Source organism: Castanea sativa, chromosome 10 (genome assembly GCF_040712315.1).
Source record: "Castanea sativa cultivar Marrone di Chiusa Pesio chromosome 10, ASM4071231v1".
NCBI lineage: Eukaryota > Viridiplantae > Streptophyta > Magnoliopsida > Fagales > Fagaceae > Castanea > Castanea sativa.
This window is the reverse complement of record NC_134022.1, coordinates 6,213,707-6,235,157: the sequence shown is the minus strand read 5'-3', so window position 1 is coordinate 6,235,157 and position 21,451 is coordinate 6,213,707. Positions and strand designations below refer to the sequence as shown.

Sequence of the window (21,451 nt, the reverse complement as noted above, 5' to 3'; positions counted from 1 at the left end):
ACCTTTCTCTAAGAAGCTAGTGTCACTTTATATTTATATCTGAGAGAGAGAGAGAGAGAGAGAGATCGTGATGCTATTCCTACATTCACATGCATTCCATTAAAGTAGATAGAAGGCGGTTGCTTTCTCAAGGGCTTAGTCAAAACAAGGTAGAAGCCAATTTAACCTAAGTCGGTGGACCTTTTCTTGTGGTCATTAATTATTTTTTGAATTCAAATCACGTCTTCAGGTCACGACTTCAGTTCAAAACATTTGTAAAAAATAAATGACATAATTTTAACAAATACACAAAGAAATAAGTTAAATAATATTATTCACCAAATCTCATACAACAACTCTAAAGCTCTTTTTGACACGCATGCCAAAACTAATTAATCAAACCTTAACATTTTGATTAGTACACGGTTGACTCCAATCCTAACTGATGGTTCGTAGTTTAGTTATAGTGGAGGTTTGTTAAAGTATGCAAGAAAATAAGTTAAAGATTTTAGTTAACAAAGCATAACTTGATGAGTTGTTACAAGATACTTTATTGTGTAATTGATGCAGTAGTAATAGGGTGTGGAACTATATGAAGCGACTCTTATGTAATTTCTTTTTTGAATTGAAATTGTAACTTCAAGATACGATATTAATTCAAAAACTAAATTGTGTGTACTTTATGTATAATAGGGAAGTGTGAAATAAACACTACCCTTGTAACATGTCATTATAGAAATTTATTTTGTAGGAAAATGTACACTTTCCATATTGTTGGAGATCAAGGTCATACTTCTGTTACTCAAAAAATAAACTTGATATTGGAATCAAGAAATTAATTGTTAGAGAAGATTTAGAGATTGAAACAATTAATTCAAAATTATTATTATTTTTAGAAGAATTCAAAATTATAAATGATTTGTGTATATGTAATTTCCATTATAAAAATAGGTTATACTGTAATGTATTTCAACTAAGTGAATGAAGATGACATAACCTTTGAACTTTTTTTTTTTTAGAGTAGTTGAACGATGCATAAAAAACCCTCCTGAAATTTTAAACTCTTAGACATACTAGAATCAAGATGTGGCATAAAGTTCACATTTTTTATCAATTACATCCTTTCATCCACTCCCATTAATTAAGAAGTTTCCGTTTAAACAACTTAAACTTTTCTTTTTTTTATGGGAAAAACAATTTAAGCTTGGACAATTTTGACAAAATATGTAAGGATAAAAAAAATTAAAATTAAAGGTTATAATTTGGATTTGTCCAAAAATTTCTTTACGTACATAAAGAAACCAGATCGATATGTGTGTTTACTGGTCACAAAATTTTAAATTCCGTCAACCTCCCTCACTTGAGCTGTTTCATTGCTTGACAAAAAGAGGAAGATATGCTATCAAGTTTTGAGAAAGAACTTTCTTAAGGCTTAAGGGTGGTGCAGATTTATTTTATGCCTTTCTTTTCTTTTTCTTTATTTCTTTTTCGACAAAATTTAGGTCTTCCAATCTTTCACACATTTTTCCTTTGGAGAAAGTTTAGGGGCACAATATTTTTATAACACTCTTGTTTTGAGTTATAGCAAGTCTGGATATATTTTATTTTGATTTATAGAGTTGACACCTCAACTTGTTGTGAAAATATTGTAAAATTTTGTTGTGTTCATAAAAAATAATAAATAAATAAAAGTTTCTACCCAAAAAAAGAGGCTAAATGATAAAAATATTGCAAAAAACTAACAAAATAAATATTGTTCAAGAAAACCAAAATTAAAATGATTTTTTTTTTTTTTGGGAGAAAAAAAAAGGGTTGGTGGGACTTAACACCTTCTGATCATCAAGAAAACAACTTACATAAAATCAAGAAACATAAAAAATTAAATAAATTAAAAAATAAAGAATTAATCAAGAAATCGGTTCAGATAAACTAAATGCGAACTTGAAGCAAACAAATGATGGGGATTAAACAAAACCAAAGCTCTTGCCCGAAAAGAAAGAAAGTAAACAAAGCTTCTGAAAGCATACCTGGAACAAATCAACAAAAGTTTCCGCAAGATCATTTGACCATCAGACATTTTCAGCTCGTATCTGATACACCCTTTGTTCTTAGTTAAGTTCTATTTTTGTAATTGGATTTTAAAACCTATCTATCAGTTCTTTTTTAAAATAAAAGTTGTTTCTTTTTTGTTTTTGAATCTGATTATTTGTTTGTTTTTTAAATTTTAATCTTTTTCAATCTTAAATAATATATGAAAAACTAAATTTTATCACTTTTTAAGTTTTTGTTAATTTATGTTTTTTTTTTAATCAAAACTACATCGTTTTGAGAAACCTTACAGTGCATTTCCAATGTACCCTAACTAATGATTGAATTATAATAAAATTTCTTTTCAAAAAAAAAAAGAATTAAATAAAATTCAAAATTAAAGGATTGAATTAAATTTTATAAGAAGTTAAAGAGTGCAATTTATAGTTTAACCCCAAAAAAAAAAACTAAAAAAATGTCATCTTACTGTTTTTACTCGAGTTTTTTTTTTTTTTTTTTTTTTTTTTTTGAGAAACTGTTCCATAAATATGATACACAATACATCCTCCTACCCTTTATATCAGCTTTTTCATCAAGTATGGCAATGTTCATTTAATTAACAAGGGGGACACTTGTCATCTCATGTGAAGCATTTGAATTATTAAAATTTTAAAAAGCTTTCCTTTCTTGATTGATTCCTATATAAATAACACTACATAAAAGGAATCATAAGGAATGCCGAACGTGGCCCCATCATGAAGTCTACTTTTAAAAAATACCCCCAAAAAAAATCTTATACAATTTGAGTGTGTTTCAATCAAGTTTATAAGGTACGCAATTTTAGCAAAACCTAATCTTTGTTTTATCAGCTTGCTCTCCACCTCGGTTTCAAAACAAAACTTATAGGAACACAACTACTTTCACACTAATTTTTATAATTATCTAATATGACTAATTGCAAATGGTGGGTACATGTGAATATAACAAGCAGTTAATTACAATTTGTCACATAAAATAATTGTAAAAATTGGCATAAAATTAGAGAAATTATTAGGTCCACTAGAAAGACGGCTAACATAATCCTCCCTGACTTCCCAACCAATAAAATATAATTATTTATGCAAATATGACATTACCTGGTAATTTTTATTTTTAATTCCTTATGTTGATTAAGAATCTCACTTACACATTTGCATAAATGACATTATTTCACGTCAGCAATTCATCTAATGGACTTGATAATTTCTCATAAAATTGATTATGATACTAAAATAAGTCGTCTCAAAATTGATTCACCCGAGTTGGCTATATGAATGCTGACAACTCGGCGTGGTTGGGTCAACAGTACACACACACGGTTGACCTAACTCAAGTGGCACATATGTGTTGCACCCATTGCATTAAAAGGTGGTGCTAGAGGTACTATTCAGGTTCACGGGTTGTATACAGCTAACATATAGAACTTGTCAGAAATGGAAGGAAATGTTATTATTTGTTATTGTTAACCTAATATGGTGAATTATGAACCACTTTTTCCTTTGATTCTTGGAAGTACGTTAACGTTGTTTTCAAACAGCTGTGGTTGATATTTATCAAGCGATCCTCCCGTGCATTCTCAACTTCTTTATTATATGAAGTCCAGGCTTTTCCAAGTGGCACAAGGCATTGGCATAAGCTTCCTTTTTTCGTGAGAAGTAAAAAAAAAGTTTGTGAAATAGACTGCCTCCTCTTTCCCCAACGCTATTCTCGTTGTTGCTCAAGACTAGGGATACCAAACCATCCTTTGACTTATTATAGTTCTCACTCCTCAGTAAGCCTAAAACGGAAAACCCAACACCATTATATACAATGGAAAAACCGTCAAACACGCATGGACCCACGCATATGTGTAATAAACACGGCCAAAGAGAGAGAGAGAGAGAGAGAGAGAGAGAGAGAGAGAGAGAGAGAGAGAGAGAGAGAGAGAGAGAGAGAGAGAGAGGATTGAATTCAACTTATATCTTCTAACTTGAAGTTACGTCGTATCATGTAATATTTTTTTATTAAATGTGATTTTTAACAAATCAACCATTTGATTAGATTTTCCTTTTATACTATACACGCTTGCAAATTTTTAAGATGATTAGAAATCAATAACTGTCATAAATTAAATGTTTAAATTTCAAGTTTTTGTATTTAAAATTGTGCATAAAATATAGGCTTTTAGATCGAATAGTAAATAGTATTCAATTAACACAAACATTGATATGCATGTTAAGAATATAAAAAATATGTAATCCATCAATGAAAATTTTGAGATATTAATCCAATCAGAGTGTATTAGGTGGAATAACATTGTTAAAGTTACATCATATGAAATTTAAATCCAACCCATACATACATACAAATAGCGACACACAACATGGCAATTGATTTTTTTTTTTTTTTTTATAGATACAATAGAATTTTTTTTTTTTTTTGGAAGTATCTTTTTATATGCACGTACTGTTTTATAAGACAAAATTTAGTTACAAAATTGGTTGTAATTTAACGCTACAACTTTACTCAATAAAATAAGCATCACTATATATTTTGAAAATCTAACCGTTAAATTGCATGTTGTTTACACTCTTAATACACATATCAAATTTTGTGTTAATTGAATATCATTTACTATATGATCTATAAGCTTATATTTTTAAAATAAAAAAACTTGCAATTTAAACAGTTTATTGATGACATAACTATTGATCTTTATTTTCTCATAAATTTTGCAAGTATGGAGGACATAAAAAGAAAATGTAATCCAATGGTAGATTAGTCAAAATTCACCTCCAATAAAAAGATAGTGAGTTAACTTATAACCTTAGGCTACAACAAATTTTGTAGCTAAATTTTATCCTTCAACTCATGTATGCTCATATATTTCCGGGGAAAATGGGCTTTTGCCTTTTTCGCGAAAAAAAATCAGCGTGTTGCTCCCTTTTCCAAATTAATTAGGGAAATGCCCCTCTTTTGAAACTCAATTTTCTCAAAATCGAGTTTCAAAAAACAAAAAATTTTGGAGCCCTTTAGCGGCATTTTAAGAAACCTATAGTGACGTTTTAAGGATCTATAGTGACGTTTTGGAACTCGAGCTCCATGAACTCGAGTTTCATGCAAGTTTTTTTTTTTTTTTTACCTATAACTCAATTTCATGGAGATCGAGTTCCAAAATGCCACAATAGGCTCCTTAAAACGTCACTATAGGTTCCTTAAAACACCGCTATAAGGTTTAACTCGATTTTGAAAAAATCAAGTTTCAAAATAGAGGCATTTCCCTAATTAGTTTGGGAAAAGGGGCAACATGCTGATTTTTTTCGCGAAAATGGCAAAAGCCCATTTTCGCCCTATATTTCCTATGTATCATAGATATAGCTAACAATTTGTTTCTAAATAAATAAACGAACAGTTTTGGGCCCATGCCCTTGAAACTCACTCTTAGGAAGGCACTAGTGACTAGTGCCTCGAATACAAGATGAAATCAAAAATCCAATAGCCATTTGAGTTCCTCTGACATGATAACGAAGCCACGGGACATCAAAATCGACCTCACTCAAGATGATGCCCCCTTGGGCTAAATCTGCATGAATCTCACTCAAAGAAACTTGGTTGGCCCTGTACAATCCTTAGGAAATGTATTAAGTTACCTATTCAGACATTCTCCATACATTAAATACTGAATGACTTGTTTGAACAATTAGGATGTTAGGATTAAGTTCCAGGCCATTCCATTTCCCTCACAAGAAGAAAAGGAGAATAGACAAATACCTCAACTCCAGGGGCACCCAATAAATTTGGAGGCCTAAAGTGATATATTTAAATGGACTCTTTTTATTATAACTTAAATAATATTTAACTAGTATTTAATATCATAATTTTTTATAATAAAAATCTATTTCTTTTATTTTGTAATATGCTTTTTTTTTGGGGGAAAAATGCTAAAATTATAACAAATTTTACTTAAAAAAACTTTCAAATGATGTAGAAATAAATGCGATTAGTGACACCTCAAAAAGATAATAAACAAGTATTTGAATGAATAATGTTAGGGATATTATAAATTTTACAACATGAGGCTTACAATGATGTATCACTAATCACAAAAAATAATTCAAAAATGTATTTCATGGGTTATTGACGTCCACATATCATATTAATTGTCACATCAAGTTGTAAAGTTTTCAAGTAAAATTAATAATATTTCTAGCACCACCGCGCACCATTGGTGCTGTGGTCACTCCACAAGTATAAAAACTTGTGGGGTGTGAGTGGCAAGGGCCAGGGTTCAAATCTCCAGAAGAGAGTTTCACATACATTTACACTTAAATTAGGCTAGAGCAGAATTCTATCTTGTATCAAAATATATATATATATATATATATATATATATATATATATATATATATATATATATATATATATATATCTAGCATTTTCCTATTTGAATCATTTCTTGTGATTAGTGACACATATTTGTAAGAGAAAATGCTAGAGATACAAATTCTTTTACAAAAATTTTTACAAACTAATGATATGGTAAATGATTATAGATAAAGAAAAAAGTGATGTTAAATGTTGGCCACAACAACAGTTTGTAAAAATGTTTTAAAATGGTTTGTAACTATAGTATTACTCTATTTGTAAGACCCATGTATTTAAAGTTGTATTATCTCTAACATTACTCAATTATTTGGGACTTCATAAAAGTAGAGGAAAAATATAAAACTAATTTTTTTTCCTATATCTCCATTTTTAAAAAAATATATGAATTTTTGCCCCGAAATTTGGGGTCTTCCTCTAGTAGGTGGTCCTAGGTGATGGCCTAAGTAGCCTAGGCCTAGGGCCGGTCCTGCTCAACTCAATCCCCCACTTATGGGGATAAGGGCCCAGAGCCCTCCAATAAATACCCCATCCTTAAATGCAAAGAGGGGGATGATCCAAGGTAGATAAGAATAGCTTTAAACATGTTTAAATAATACATGGATAGTTTTATAAATCGTCATATAATTAATTAGAAAAGATAACTCCAAACATATTTGAAGTCAAACTTTGTTCAACCCAAATTGTAGATGAACTTTTGAAATTTAATGTGAAAAAAGGGTTTTATTTATTTTTCATTTATTTAATAAACAAGTTAGATGTTAACATAATAGTATATTCAAGAAGTTCATGAACAGAAAATTTGATAATTTTATATAAATATGTTACATATATAAACATTGTAAGGTCACAATTTGTACCTAGGCCCAACAAGAAGAATGGTATAGGCGCAAAGAGCCCAATACAATAAATTTATAGAGTATGGGTCAAGCCTCTTGTTTCTAATGAGCTTAAACGGTATTAACAATGGCCCAGGACTACAAAACAACAAGGATAAGCAAGATTATATGATGAAACTTATTATATGGCCCAACAAGGATGCTTGTATTTCTCCTCCCTTAAAGATTAATTACAAATATCCAATTTACAGTACTTTTCTTCCTATCTCTCGACCACCGATCTCTGGGACCTCCTTTCTTTCTTATACTCCCCCTCGCCTCTCGTTTTTGTTCTCCACGTGTAGGTCCAGACTGCTAATGTTGATACTTGTCCCATCAACCCTTTCCGACAGTCTTTGGGTAATAGCTGTAAGGCTAAAATTCATTGTTCAAATATCGCTTCCTCATTAATGCGGCTAGAGACTTAGGTACAAAGTCTTCAATGCGGTGGTAATAGCTTTCTCTAAGATATTTTCCAAATGTTCTTGCTCTCCGTGCCCCCATGAAACATATCTTCATCTTCAAAACCTCCTATAGGATCATTCTAGTCAACATGACTTACCATCTCACCCCCATCTCGACTGGCCGAGGAGATATCCCTCTTCGAATCGTTTTATTAGCCTCTTCTGCCACAATTTACCATTGGGCCTCCAAATCTAACATCCTTATTGTTACTAATTTGTCCTCGAACAGGTAATGATCTTCAGACAAAGCCCATGGACCAAAAGCACCTTTTGGGCCTTTTACCCCCACAGACATAATATCAAATAATTTTATATAAAAATTGTACTTAAATAAACATAATATCAGATTTTTGAAGAGTAACTTTATTTAGAAATAAGGTCATAAATGTTAAATAACAAATTTCATATTGAATTCAAAAAGAAAACTCCTAAAATTTAGAATTTTTTTTTCTCTTCATGTTCAAAAAAAAGAAATTATAATTACCGTTTATCTCTAAAATTTATCATTTTTATTTGTTTTAAAATATATATATATATATATATATACTTCTAAATTATAATAAATGCAAATTATTAACATTTATCCAAAAAAAATAGAAGAGCCTCCGAGCACACGCGTGAACGCGTGCTCAAAAGTTATTGTGTGTGTGTACGCGCGCGCACGCGCGTGTGTGTGTATTCTGCAAGTATGAAGAATATATGAAGATAATGTAATCTAATGGTGGATTTGTGGTGCAACTTAAACTCAAGGCTGAGTTCAAGTCACACCTGGTGTAACTCTAAGTAATGTTACACCACTCAATATTTTCTAATTGGATGTGAATTTTGACAAATCTACTATTAGATTCTATTATCTTCATATATTCTCAATGCTTGCAAAATTTTAAGGTAATCAAAAATTAATAGCCATGTCATCAATCAATTTTTTAAATTCAAGTTTTTGTAGTTTCAAATAATGTATAAGAGATGAGTTTGTGGGTCAAATGGTAAATAACATCCAATTGACATGATTTTTAATAATGTATAAAACATGTAATTCAACAGTATAATTTTCCAAATATAAATTCTTTAACAAGTTATTGGGTGGTGTAATATTGCTTAGAGTTACACCAAGTGTAACTTAAATACGAAAAATTATTAGGTACTCCCGAAGTACCATAAATGCGTACTTCCTCTTCTCACATGAATGGTGGGTCTCACCCTGAATTTGATTACTGGAACCCACCATTCATGTGAAAGGACGGAGTACACATTTATGGTATTCCAAGAGTACACAATAATTTTCTCTTAAATCTAACCCATATATATATATATATATATATATATATATATATATGAGATGAGTTCAAGTTACACCTTGTGCAACTTTAGAGTTACACATTTTCTAAGCCATTGAATTTAAGTAGATCCAACGGAAAAAAAAAATACTCTCATTAATGCTAACATTCTTACAAGTATGTCATTAGTTATCCCTTATTTATTGCATTCAATACGTATCTCTAAACCCAACAAAAGAAAACATCTGACTCTCTCTCTCTCTCTACGTTTGGTGTTCAAGCCCTTTGTCTCTCTGTTTCTCTCTCTCTCTCTTTCCGTTTGTCTATGTTTGACTCTCTACATTGGTCCTCCACCATTGTTCTAGGTTACAACTAGAAAAAAAAAAAATACAAAATACCAAGTCGAACTGTGGGTGTGTGTGAGTACTCTGTTTCTTGGGTCACCATTATTTTAGCTCATAGCAATTGCAGGTTGGTTCTCTTTCTTTCTCTCTCAAGATCAAATGTTTTTCCTTTTTATTGTTTATTTATTTTAATGTAATTCTTTATCTGGGTTTTGCTTTATCGATTCATGTGTTTGCTAAGAAAGTAGAATCCTTTCTTTTTGTGAGTACTCTATTTGGTATCAAAAGAAATCAAGCCGAACTTTTTATATTAATCTGTTTGGTACTCTGTTTCTATTTTTCCTTTCTTTTCTGTTGATTTTTTTGTTTGCTTAGAAAGTAGAATCCTAGAAATTGGTTGCTTTGGGTTTTATGTTTTTTAGCTGGTTTGGTATCAAAAGAAATCAGCTTGAAAGATTCAATTGTACTTGGTAAAGTGATTTTATTAGGCTCAGTTTCAAATTTAATGGGTCTCAAATAATACAAAAAAAATAAGTTTCAAACTTAAAATATTTTTTTAAAAAAATGTTCCTACTATTTCTGGGGAACCAAAAAAAACTCGTTAGTGCGCTTTGTGATTGTAAAGTTTGGTGGTTGTCTAGTTCTTTTGGTTTTCAATTGTTTTTCTGCAATTTAGTAATGATTGGGTTGTCTATGTTTTTTACAGTATGACATTGTTTAGATAATCATTAATAAAATAGATTACGACAGTTTCTTGAATAAGCAATGGAATACCTTTGCAAAACACAAGTTGTAATAGAATTATTGATAGTGTAGATTAATAGCTATGGTTTGAACTGATAGGAAACAAAAAAAAAATTATAATCTCTATTCATGTGTTTAAGAAACCCTGAAAATTTCATGATTGTAAGATAGGGATTCCAACAAATTTCTCAGGTTGGAAAACCCATTGTGTTCTTTTAAAAATAACAATGGAAAGATGTAGAAATAAGTTGAACCTCTTTTTTTCCTTTTAGATTACAAATTAGCAATACAATCAAAGTTCCATTAGAGCTCTCTCCCTCTCTTAATGCTTGTGAAGTCACTTCTATGCCAACCTTACTATGGTTATATGCACAATTTCAATGATAATTACTAGTTAATAATACTCAAGTAAGCTGTTGGAAGTATGAGCCTATTAGAATTTAGATAAAACTGATTTTTTATTTTTCCTTTAGGCTATTGGTTGGGTAGGATATGTGATGTTGTGGCTCTAATTAGATTATTTTATACTTTATAGGAATTGGATTCAAGAGTGTATTTTTGGTTATCTTTGATTGAATCTTCTCCTTTTGTATGTAGATAATTAAGGAAAATGGTGCTCAGCTTTCCTTCAACTCCCAAGAAAAAGGGTTTTATTTATTTTGCATTTTATTTAATAAGCAAGTTAGATGTTAACATAATAGTATATTCAAGAAGTTCATGAACAGAAAATTTGAAAATTTTATATAAATATCTTACTTATATAAACATAATATCAGATAATTTTATATAAAAATTGTACTTAAATAAACATAATATCATATTGTTGAAGAGTAACTTTATTTAGAAATAAGGTCATAACTTTTAAATAACAAACTTCATTTTGAATTCAAAAAGAAAACTCCTAAAATTTAGGAGTTTTTTCTCTTCATGTTCAAAAAAAGAAATTACAATTACCATTTATCTTTAAAGTTTATCATTTTTATTTGTTTAAAAAATAAAAAATATATATTTCTAAATTATAATAAATACAAATTATTAACCTTTACCCAAAAAAAATAGAAGAGCTTCCAAGCACACGCGTGAATGCGTGCTCAAAAGTTATTTTGTGTGTGTGTGTGTCCTCACGCGTATGTGTATATTCTGCAAGCATGAAGAATATATGAAAATAACGTAGTCTAACAGGTAGATTTGTCAAAATTCGCATTTAATTAAAAAATATTAAGTAGTGTAATATTACTTAAAGTTACACCAAGTGTAACTTGAACTCAGGGCGAGGTTTAAGTCACACCTAGTGTAGCTTTAAGCAATATTACACCACTCAATATTTTTTAATTGGATGTGAATGTTGACAAATCTACCGTTAGATTTCATTATCTTCATATATTCTCAATGCTTGCAAAATTTTAAGGTAATCAAAAATTAATAGTCATGTCATCAATCAATTTTTTAAATTCAAGATTTTGTAGTTTCAAATAATGTATAAAAGATGAGTTTGTGGATCAAATGGCATACAATTGACATGATTTTTGATAACATATAAAACATGTAATTCAGCAGTGGGATTTTCAAAATATAAATTCTATAACAAGTTATTGAGTGGTGTAATATTGATGAGAGTTACACTAAGTGTAACTTAAATTCGAAAAATTATTAGGTACTCCCAGAGTACCATAAATGTGTATTCTCTCCTCTCACATAAATGGTGGGTCCTACCATGAATTTAATTACTAGAACCCACCATTCATATGAAAAGAGGAAGTATGCATTTATGGTACTCTGGAAGTACACAAAAATTCCCCTTAAATCCAACCCATATATATATATATATATATATATATATATATATATATATATATATATATAGAGAGAGAGAGAGAGAGAGAGAGAGAGAGAGAAAAAAAAAAGGTTTGGAGTTAGCGTAAAAGATGTGTTTTACGCCAGCCAATCCTGTCTCGCCATGTCAACAAAACAAATTAAATCAAACACTTATGTACTTAGATTACCAATGAAGAGTTGCATCAAACTATATCACTATGTTACCTGGGATCCTCATCCTTTGTCTAAGTCCTTATGAACATGATCACTGATAATCTTTGGTCTCGTGTCAAAAAGTTGAAAAAGTAAGTTTTAAAGAGTTCAAAAACCATTATTACAAAGAACAAATTTAAAGGAAGAGTAAGATTTTAATTATGAGGTAATAGAACTATATATCGCTAAACTGGAAGTGTTAGTTGGCTAGGATTGGCCTTGAATGAAGAGAGATAATTCATCATTGAACTACTTTATTGCCTAAAATGAGCAACAACAACAAAAAATGAAAGCTTTCTCTACTGTATTAAGTGTCTTAAGATATTAAATTTTATGGTCTTCAAACAAGATTTCCCAAATAAGATTTTCCTAATTGCTTTGCATCTAGTGGAGGTTGAGGAAACCTCACAATATGATTATCAATGGCATAGTACCACAAAATAATCAAGTCCCAAATTCCTTTCCTGTCCTCTATACCTTCAAATTGAAATTGGAAACAAAATACAAATAACATATTTGTAAAGTCATTGGCAAAAAAGGAATATATGTAAAAGGTTTTAAATAATAAATAAGAAGAGAAAAACAAAATTGCTATTAATTAAGGCCTCGTTTGGGAGGAGGGAATAGAATGGAATGAAAAGGAATGAAAATAATAATTTTAGAATATTATTTCCTTCCCTTGTTTGGAAGTTTAAGTGGGAGGGAATGGAATTAGTAGGAGGGAACACTCATTCCTCTCTATTCCCTTAAAACCTCAAATTTTCATTTTCCCCCGAAATTGGGAGGAATTGGAGGAAATGAAATTAGATTTAATGAATTTTTTACTAAAACTCCCAAAATACTCCTATATATTCAACCTTTTATTTTAAAATAGGGATCTAATAGTAATATTGTCATAAAATGATTCCATTCTATTCCCTCCATGTTACTCTCAAACAAGATTACTTACATTCTATTCATTTTCATTCATTTCCATTCCTTTATTTTAAAATATTCAATCAAGGTTACTTAATTCCATTCCATTCCATTTTTTTCCATTCTTTTCCCTTACTTAAATATATTTCATTCCATTCCATTCCTTTCCATTCCCTTATGATCATTCTATTCCATTCTCTTCCCTTATGAACTCCCAAACAAAGCCTTAGTGAATGAAGTGCAACTCAATTAGCATTTAATGCTATTTTTTTTAACCATTACATCAATTAGAGCAAACACATCAGTCCATGTAAAAATTTCCTCTATTTTACACAAAAAACCCCTTTTAAAATTTTACACATTCACTTTTACAAATTACCCACATCAGTTCATCTATCCTACTCCCTCTATTAATTAAATAATAATTTTTTCACTTTTTTTATTAATTTCCTCAACTAACCTACGCGCGTCTTTATTTCATTTCTTCTTTTCTTCCGTTCTGATTAATTTCTCTCTCTCTCTCTCCTTCTCTTCATTTCTTCTCTTCATTTCTCACTCTCTCTACCCAGATCATCTCTCTCACTCTCTCTCTACCCAGATCAAAGCTCGATCCGAGCTCCGATCCAGCGGTCCGAGCGCGATCGGAGCTCCGATCCAGCGCTCGGAGCGCGATCGCGAGCTCCGATCCAGCGCTCCGAGCGCGATTGGAGCTCCGATCCAGCGCTCCGAGCGCGATCGCGAGCTCCGATCCAACGCTCGGAGCGCGATCCGAGCTCCGATCCAGCGCTCCGAGCGCGATCGCGAGCTCCGATCCAGCGCTCGGAGCGCGATCCGAGCTCCGATCTACAAGTCAAGCACCGATCTGTGGTTGTTTGTGTATGTTTGTGTTTTTTTTTTTTTTTGAGCAAAGTATATCTCTGTATTCTGTGTTGAGAAAATGATGGAGTCTGTTGAGAACGGATCAGAGAGAGAAAAAAAGGAGCGAAGGGAAAATGATAAAATATTGTTTAGCCGAGCTACAGTAACCGTGTATATTTACACGGTACTGTAGCTCGTGGATGAGTTTCCACATTTTTACCCAGTTTTAGATACACTGATGTAGCTCAAAATGTGTAAAATTGAAAAAAATTTGTATTATACATGATTTTAGATACACTGATGTGGATGCTCTTACAAATCTATGGTCTACAAATGGCGTAACTCTTGTCAAGTTACACCAGATGTAACTTGAACTCATCTCATATTTTTAAAAGAACCAGTAGTGAAAAATTATATTAGTTTAAATTTCTCTCAAATAAAAAATGTAAGTTTAAATTAATTAGACACTAATCAACCTTTGTTTAAATTAAGTTTGACGTTCTCTTAACAAATGATATTTAAACTACAAAAGTTCTTTATACAAAGTATCTAATTTGATTTTTTATTTATTAATTCTTATTTATTAATTCTTATTTATTAGACATGTATTATATATAAATTTTTTGTCAAACTTTTCTCATATTTTGCACTAGTTAAAGGCTAGTTTAGTTGAGTCCAAATCTTCTGTCCTACTTTTCCTGCTTCACTCTATACTCCACCAATAAAAACTTGTCACGTGTTCATCTAATTAATTAAATACTATCATTATTGACTTATTAATGCTACGGTTATTAATTAATAGTAGTATTTAATTAATTAGGTGAACACGTGACAAGTTTTTATTGGTAAAGTATAAAGTGGAGCAAGAAAAGTGGGACAGAAGATTTGAACTCAGTTTAGTTTGCATATGGAAATGCTCCTAAATTGATGAAGCAACCATAAACAAGCTTGAGCTTGTTTGAAAAGTAAAGTTAATAACTCAAGTCAACTAGTACTAAGAACAAAATTAAACATAACTTCTTCTTCTTTTTTGGTAAATAAAGAAGGATTTGAACCTATGACTATGATATCAACTCCATAATGATTGTTTTTCATCATTAGATTAAATCACAACTGATTTTTTGTAAATGTAGAGGCTTTTTTATTCAATGACAATACTTTACTTGTGCTAATTGGAATCCTCTACATTTATCTCGATTAGCATATAATTTATTTATCAAGAAACAAAATTTGTTGGTAATAAAATCTCCAATCTTAAGCCGTTGGTACTCACTCAACTTAGCTTGATAACAACCCTAATTATATGACCACCCTTAAATATAGGACGTCATGGTTCAAACTATCTTGTTGAATGAATTTAAAAAGAAAACAGTATAGGTTTAAATTTCCTTGTTCATTTACATCTGATTTTTTTTTTTCAAAAACTAATATATATCATGAAAAATGTAAAATTAATCATGGTGTAGGTAATGACTAATGAGATTGATTGTAAAATGCCGAACCACACAACATAGAATTTATTGCCCATTTTTGAAAAGTTACATGTGTAACCACCTATATAGCACCCAAAAAATTACAAGAAAAATAAAGAAATAAGCATGCAAAGATGTTCCTTTTGTAATGCTCTTACAATTATTTTCCATGTTCAAATCACAACTCAAACTGAATAAACTACGAACTTGCACCGAAAACACGGATTCTTTGTTCAATCGGAACCCTGCAGCTCGGACAAGTAGCTTTACCCTTTTTCTCATAGTTATCACTGCAATTAGCACATAGAACTTGGTGAGCACACGGCAAGAAAACAATAGAGGCTTCATCTTTCGTACAAATTATGCATTCGCGATCACCATTGACTTCTTGCTCTGAAGAATCCTCCAAACTATATAATTCATGAAGCAGCTTAGCAATGGATTCTCCTTGTGGTTTTATGCCCTCATTGTATTCTGTGGACACTGTATCTGATGCATGGTGCGACTCAGTGAATTGAGTAGACGATCTTAGATGTGAAAGTTCTTGCTCAAGTCTTTGAAGATCATCCTTGTGCCGCTGGAAGTCTATTTCTATCTTCAGGCGCAAAGCCTCAAGTTTTCTTTTGTTACTAGCCTCAGCTGCTTCCTTGGAGCGTCGTTCCTCCTCCACTTGTGCCGAGGCTAGCTCTTTGGCATTCAGCTCCTGCCTCCACTTTAGCTGTAATAAGAAAATTGCACAGGCATAATTGGTTCACTAGTAAATACTTATCAAAATAAATTTTAAAAAAATTGGCGCAATAGTGAGTACAGCATGTACATTATAGAATACATTGATTGTTTAAGATTAACACAAGAATTCAGGGGAACTTATAAGGCGCTACAAAAGCTGTGGAGACAGTTGTAGATGCAAAGAAAATTAACGGTGATGAATCCAATAAAAATAGAACGTGAAAAACTGAGCTTAAGTTTCCCCAAAAAATAAAATACACAGACAATTAGATGAATCATGAATGTGGAGGAGGGTGGTAAACAGAAATTCAGTACAGTAAGCCTAAAGCAAAGTTAAAAGAGTAAGTGACCATGAACTCCAAATAATTTTATTGTTAATTCATCTGATTTGTAATCATATATAACATTTACCCAAAAAAAAAAGAACTGCTTTCTCTCACAGAATAATTAATTGATCTTACAGATAAGGCAACATTTTGCAATCTAACAAATTATACTTCTATGCAACATTTTGCTTCAACTGACTGCCAAGTCTAAACTGGTTCCTCAGTTGTTATCCTCAACCCATATTACATTGATCATCTATATATCTTACATCATGGCTTTTTTGCAGAAATCATCATAGCAAGTGAGCTTTTGAGTTGGCCTCCCACTTCTATTTCCATATCATAAGAAAATGACCCATGTAAATAGACATGAGAGTTTGCATGTGTGTGTGTGTGTGTGTGTGTGTGTGTGTGTGTTGATACAGAGGTAAATTATATTCTTAACACACCTCAAATTCTTTCTGACCCTGTTTGATCCGAACCAGTTGTTGCTGCAATTCCTTAATCTTTTCTTTCTCATCTTCAATCTCCTCCTGCAACTTACTTTTCTGTTTTTCCCAAGCTAAAAGCTTCTTCAGGCACTTCTTCTCCCTCTTTGCAACCTCCAAACATGTCGTAACAGACTCTGATGCACTTAATTTCGAAGCCTCCTTTTCTGCTCTGAGTTCTGCATTCTCAGTCTCAAGTCGTCTCACAGCTGCATTCGCCCGGTCCACTTGACCACTAGCCTTTCTCAAAGCATTCTCCATCTCTGATAGTCTCTTCATGGTTGAGTCCTCAAGAGTCTGCTTCCCTTTCTTCAACCTTTGAGTCTCCTCCCTTTCCATTCTCAACATCTTAAGCTCATTCAGATCATGACAAAGCTTTCTTGCAGCTTGCATTGCCTTCTGGTGAGCCCACTCCTTCCGCTCCTTCACTTGTCTCTCAAAATCCTTAACCTGATGAAGCAGAGTCACTATCATCTCATCCTTCTGATCTTCTGCCACAGAATCCCAACTCTCATCAAGTTTCAAATCACGGAATTTACTCATAACCGAGTTCACAACCTCTTGGTTCTTCAAACACGAAGACTCCTGACTCTGCTCAACTGGAACTTCAGCCCCCAATACAACCTGGGCACCCCCGCGTGACAAAGCACTTGGACAAGCTTGAGACCGTGGCTGCAACTGTTTTGAGTTTGCCCTGAAACCAGCAGCAAACATGGCAACATTCCTTTTCAACAATGACTTCATCGAAGGAGAAAGGTTAAACCTTTTTGGACAGTCAATATCTCTCTGCAAAGTCACCTCTGCCCCACACGTAAAAAGCCCATTAACTGGAAACTCTGACCCTCCCCCACTCCCAAAACCCCAGCCACCATGAAACCTACAAAGTGCCGGGGTCACAACACCAACCGAATGACTACCAACACTCTCAACAGCACTAGACACCATAGTACTACTACTACTACTAACACAGCCATTGCTCATATTCGAAGGAAGCACCGGGATTTCAATACTACTCGCCCGACCCACATGAAGATCACTCATAAGCAAACACCACATGGCATCACCCTTACTCAAATGCGGTTTTACCTGTTGCAACAAAGAAACCATACCCGCAAGGGAGTACTCCTCCAACTGTCTCAAATCAGTGAAAACGGGTTCGGACTCATCCGAATTCCCATCACCATCACCATCACAATCACCACCACCAGCACCACAATTACTACTAACACTACAATTCAAATAAGCCAAAGAGTTATGCAAGATGTTTGTCAATACATCCATGCCCCCATAGCAATGCCCGTTTCGCAATATGGCTTTGAGGGCAACATCCTCATCATAACGCAATGCAACAAGCTTAGATATAGCTTCATTATACAAAAACTCCAAGTTTTTCAACAGAATTTCCTCTAATTGCTCCTCAGTGCAGTAACCCCACCCGTTATCTTCTTGGGTATTGGGGTTGTTATTACAAGAATTGTGGTTCTGGGTCGAATCCTTGAGACCCAGATGACCCAGATGATATTTCAATGATTTAATACCCGAATCAACTATGGATTTGGAGATTGATGCTCTATCTATGTAAGCACAGGGATCAAATTCGGGTTTAAGCGATCGGGTCCTACGATTCGCTCGCATGTGCTTCTCTCTTACAGTGCAACCCATGTTATATACGAATCGTAAAAAAAAGAGATTGATTGATTGATATCTGATAGTATTTTTATTGAAATGAAGAAAAAGAATGAAAATTTTTTTACGGGTCTAGAGAAGAGAAGAGAGACTCACCACTGGATTTTTTATGAGGATCGGCGTTTGATTTTGGAGTGTTTTGCTGAGACGAAATTCTGAGACACAGAGAGAGAGAAAGCATTTGTGTGTGTGTGTGTGTGTGTGTGTGTGTGTGTTATAGAAGTGAAAAGACAAATTGGAGGGCTGACAAATCATGAGGATGCGCTTTGGTTTGGGCTAAATGTACTTTCTAAATTTTTTGGGTTAACAACTTAGCATTGATGGGAAGAAATTTGGCTGGACCATGTCCACATTATCCAGGATGATGAACTTGAGGCTATAATGGGCCAAGTTTTACAGGCTATAATGGGCAAACATAACAAAAAATATTGAGGCGTTAATTAAACTTCACAGGCTTATAGACTGACAGCTATTTCATCTCATCTTGTCTCACGTAAGTTTTTCTCGTTTCAAAAAAAATGATGATGTGAGGATGGTAAAAAGAATTATATATTTCTACTACATGTAACAAGACATTCATAGTATGTGAGCCCATTGGTGTATAAGACTCATAAAATGTGATATTACCCTCTCTCAAGGATGGGGCAAAATCTTGGCCTTGATCATTGAGGTAGGGCGAGGATGAATTTGGTCATGCCACCCCAATATGCTCCAAATATATTTACTAAATTGTTATTATTTATTTGAGAAATAAAATGACTCTTGCAACTGCTGAGAATTTGGTATATGAGCATTATAATCTTTTAACTTCTGTCAAGGTGCAACAATGAGGAGTACTACCTATGAGCAACAAATATGTGGGATATTGCAGTAGATAATTGGAATGACATATATGGATTAGCTGGGGTGCTTGAGATTGTTAGCCTTACAATTGATGAGCCAAAGTTGAATGGCAGTCTTATTAGGAATGCTAGTATCAATGTTGGTACTAATATTCGCGAAGCTGTTGGGAGTGAAAAAGATGATGTTGTTAGATCGTCTTAAATACTAATCTTTTATTTTATTTTGGTTTCAATGTTATCTTTTATTCACTCTTTTTTATCTTTTGTATTCTATATATATATATATATATATATATATAGAGAGAGAGAGAGAGAGAGAGAGAGAGAGAGAGAGAGCAATAGCTAAAAAATCTTCGATTAGATTTTAAATTTGGTTCCAATTGTTGTCTAATTTTACCCCACATATCCTATCTAAGTTTTTTTTTTTTTTTGATCTAGATGAGTTGATGTTGTGCAAAAGAAGAAGACTCTAGTATAAATAAACCATAAAAAGATCCAATTAAAAAAAAAGGAGTAAACTCATGTGTATATCCAAAAAAAAAAACTAAAATAAAAAAGAGAGAGAGAGAATAAAACTCATCCATGACTTAAAATATGTGTAATTCTTACACTAAGTTTTTTTTTTTTTTTTTTTGACAGAGGCACTAGGTATAATTTGAAATTTTGAACTCATATATGTGTGTAATTGTTGTGGGGACAAAAGACCCAAGATACGTTTTTGGGCCATGGACTTGAGCCAAGGACATTTGCTTGTCCGATGACAGGTTAATGGTAATAACGATATCAAACTTACACCCTTAAAGCAAATGTGGCAGATGAAGTGAATGTAAGTAATCCAAGGAAGACTACCTCCTCGGCTGAGTGCAGTGAGGATCAGGTGGTACATCATGTTAACTAAAATGATATTTTAGAAGGTCTTGGGGATAAAGATATGTTTAAAAGAGGCACAAAGAGTAAGGAGGGGTGAAAGAAAAATGAGATCTTAGAGAAAGCTGCTACCACCGCATTAAATGCTCTGTACCTAAGTTTCTGGCCGCATTTATGAGGAAGTGAAACCTGAACAGTGATTTTCAGCCTTAAAGCTATTACCTAGGGACTTCCAAAAAAGGCAGATAGGACAAGCATTAGAGGGAGCAGTCTAAATCTACATGGAAGGAGGAGGGACTATAAGAAAGAGGAGGGTCTTGTAAAGAAAGGGGAGAAGAATTTTTGGTAAAAGATCTTTAAGTAAAAAGAAATATAAACACTTGGTTCTCGACTTGAGTCCGAGGATAAACTTCATTTTATAAACTTATTCATCTATATTGTTTTGTGATCTTGGGTCATTGCCATTACCGTTTAAGCTCATTAGAATCAAAATTTCTAGTCCACGCTCTATAAATTCATTGTATTGGGTTCTTTGAGCCTACGTCCTCCTTCTTGTTGGGCTGAGGCTCGAACTACGTCCTTACAATTGGCGCCGTCTGTGGAAAATGTTGGATTTTTAGTGAGTTTAGAATCAGTTTATGGCAAATTTAGGTCCACACCAAGTAGACTCTAGGGGGTCTCAGCTTCAAGATGATGTTCACACTATTGAACAAGGTGGAGATCGGGAGGGGAGTGCACATACCACTCATACGAGCAAGAGTCAGTCACGAGGTGGAAGCAGAATCTCCCACAAAGAGAATACCAGGGCCATGCAGTTGGAAATTGACAGTTTAAAGAGAAAGTTATGTCACGAATAACTAAGGCGGACTCAGTCCATCTCTGACTCTTCTTCTGGTGAGAATGAGAATGAGGGGGGGATAGCTATAGGCAAAGTTCAAGAACTCCCCCCAGTGAGTCTTACTCGTATGAAGATAGTGGCCATCATAATTGCAGGAATAGGAATTCATCCACCAGGGGTTTAGGAACTGATGTTATGGGTAGGGTGTTTAGTCAAATAAATCTCCTTTCACACGTAAGATTGAAAAGGGAAAACTTCCTCAGCGTTTCGCCCAACCAACATATACC

The 21,451-nt window shown here is 32.9% G+C and overlaps 1 protein-coding gene across 1 annotated transcript; it reads right to left on the bottom strand.

Annotated features, from left to right (window-relative positions):
• Nucleotides 1-15,402: 15,402 nt before the first annotated feature.
• On the bottom strand, nt 15,403-18,804 carry LOC142613582 (MND1-interacting protein 1). The gene is made up of 2 exons (XM_075785981.1): nt 16,893-18,804; nt 15,403-16,106 (listed from the first exon to the last, which is right to left on the bottom strand). Exons 1-2 carry the CDS (start codon nt 18,591-18,593, stop codon nt 15,588-15,590), a joined length of 2,220 nt encoding a protein of 739 aa, XP_075642096.1. The 5' UTR covers nt 18,594-18,804; the 3' UTR covers nt 15,403-15,587.
• Nucleotides 18,805-21,451: the final 2,647 nt, after the last annotated feature.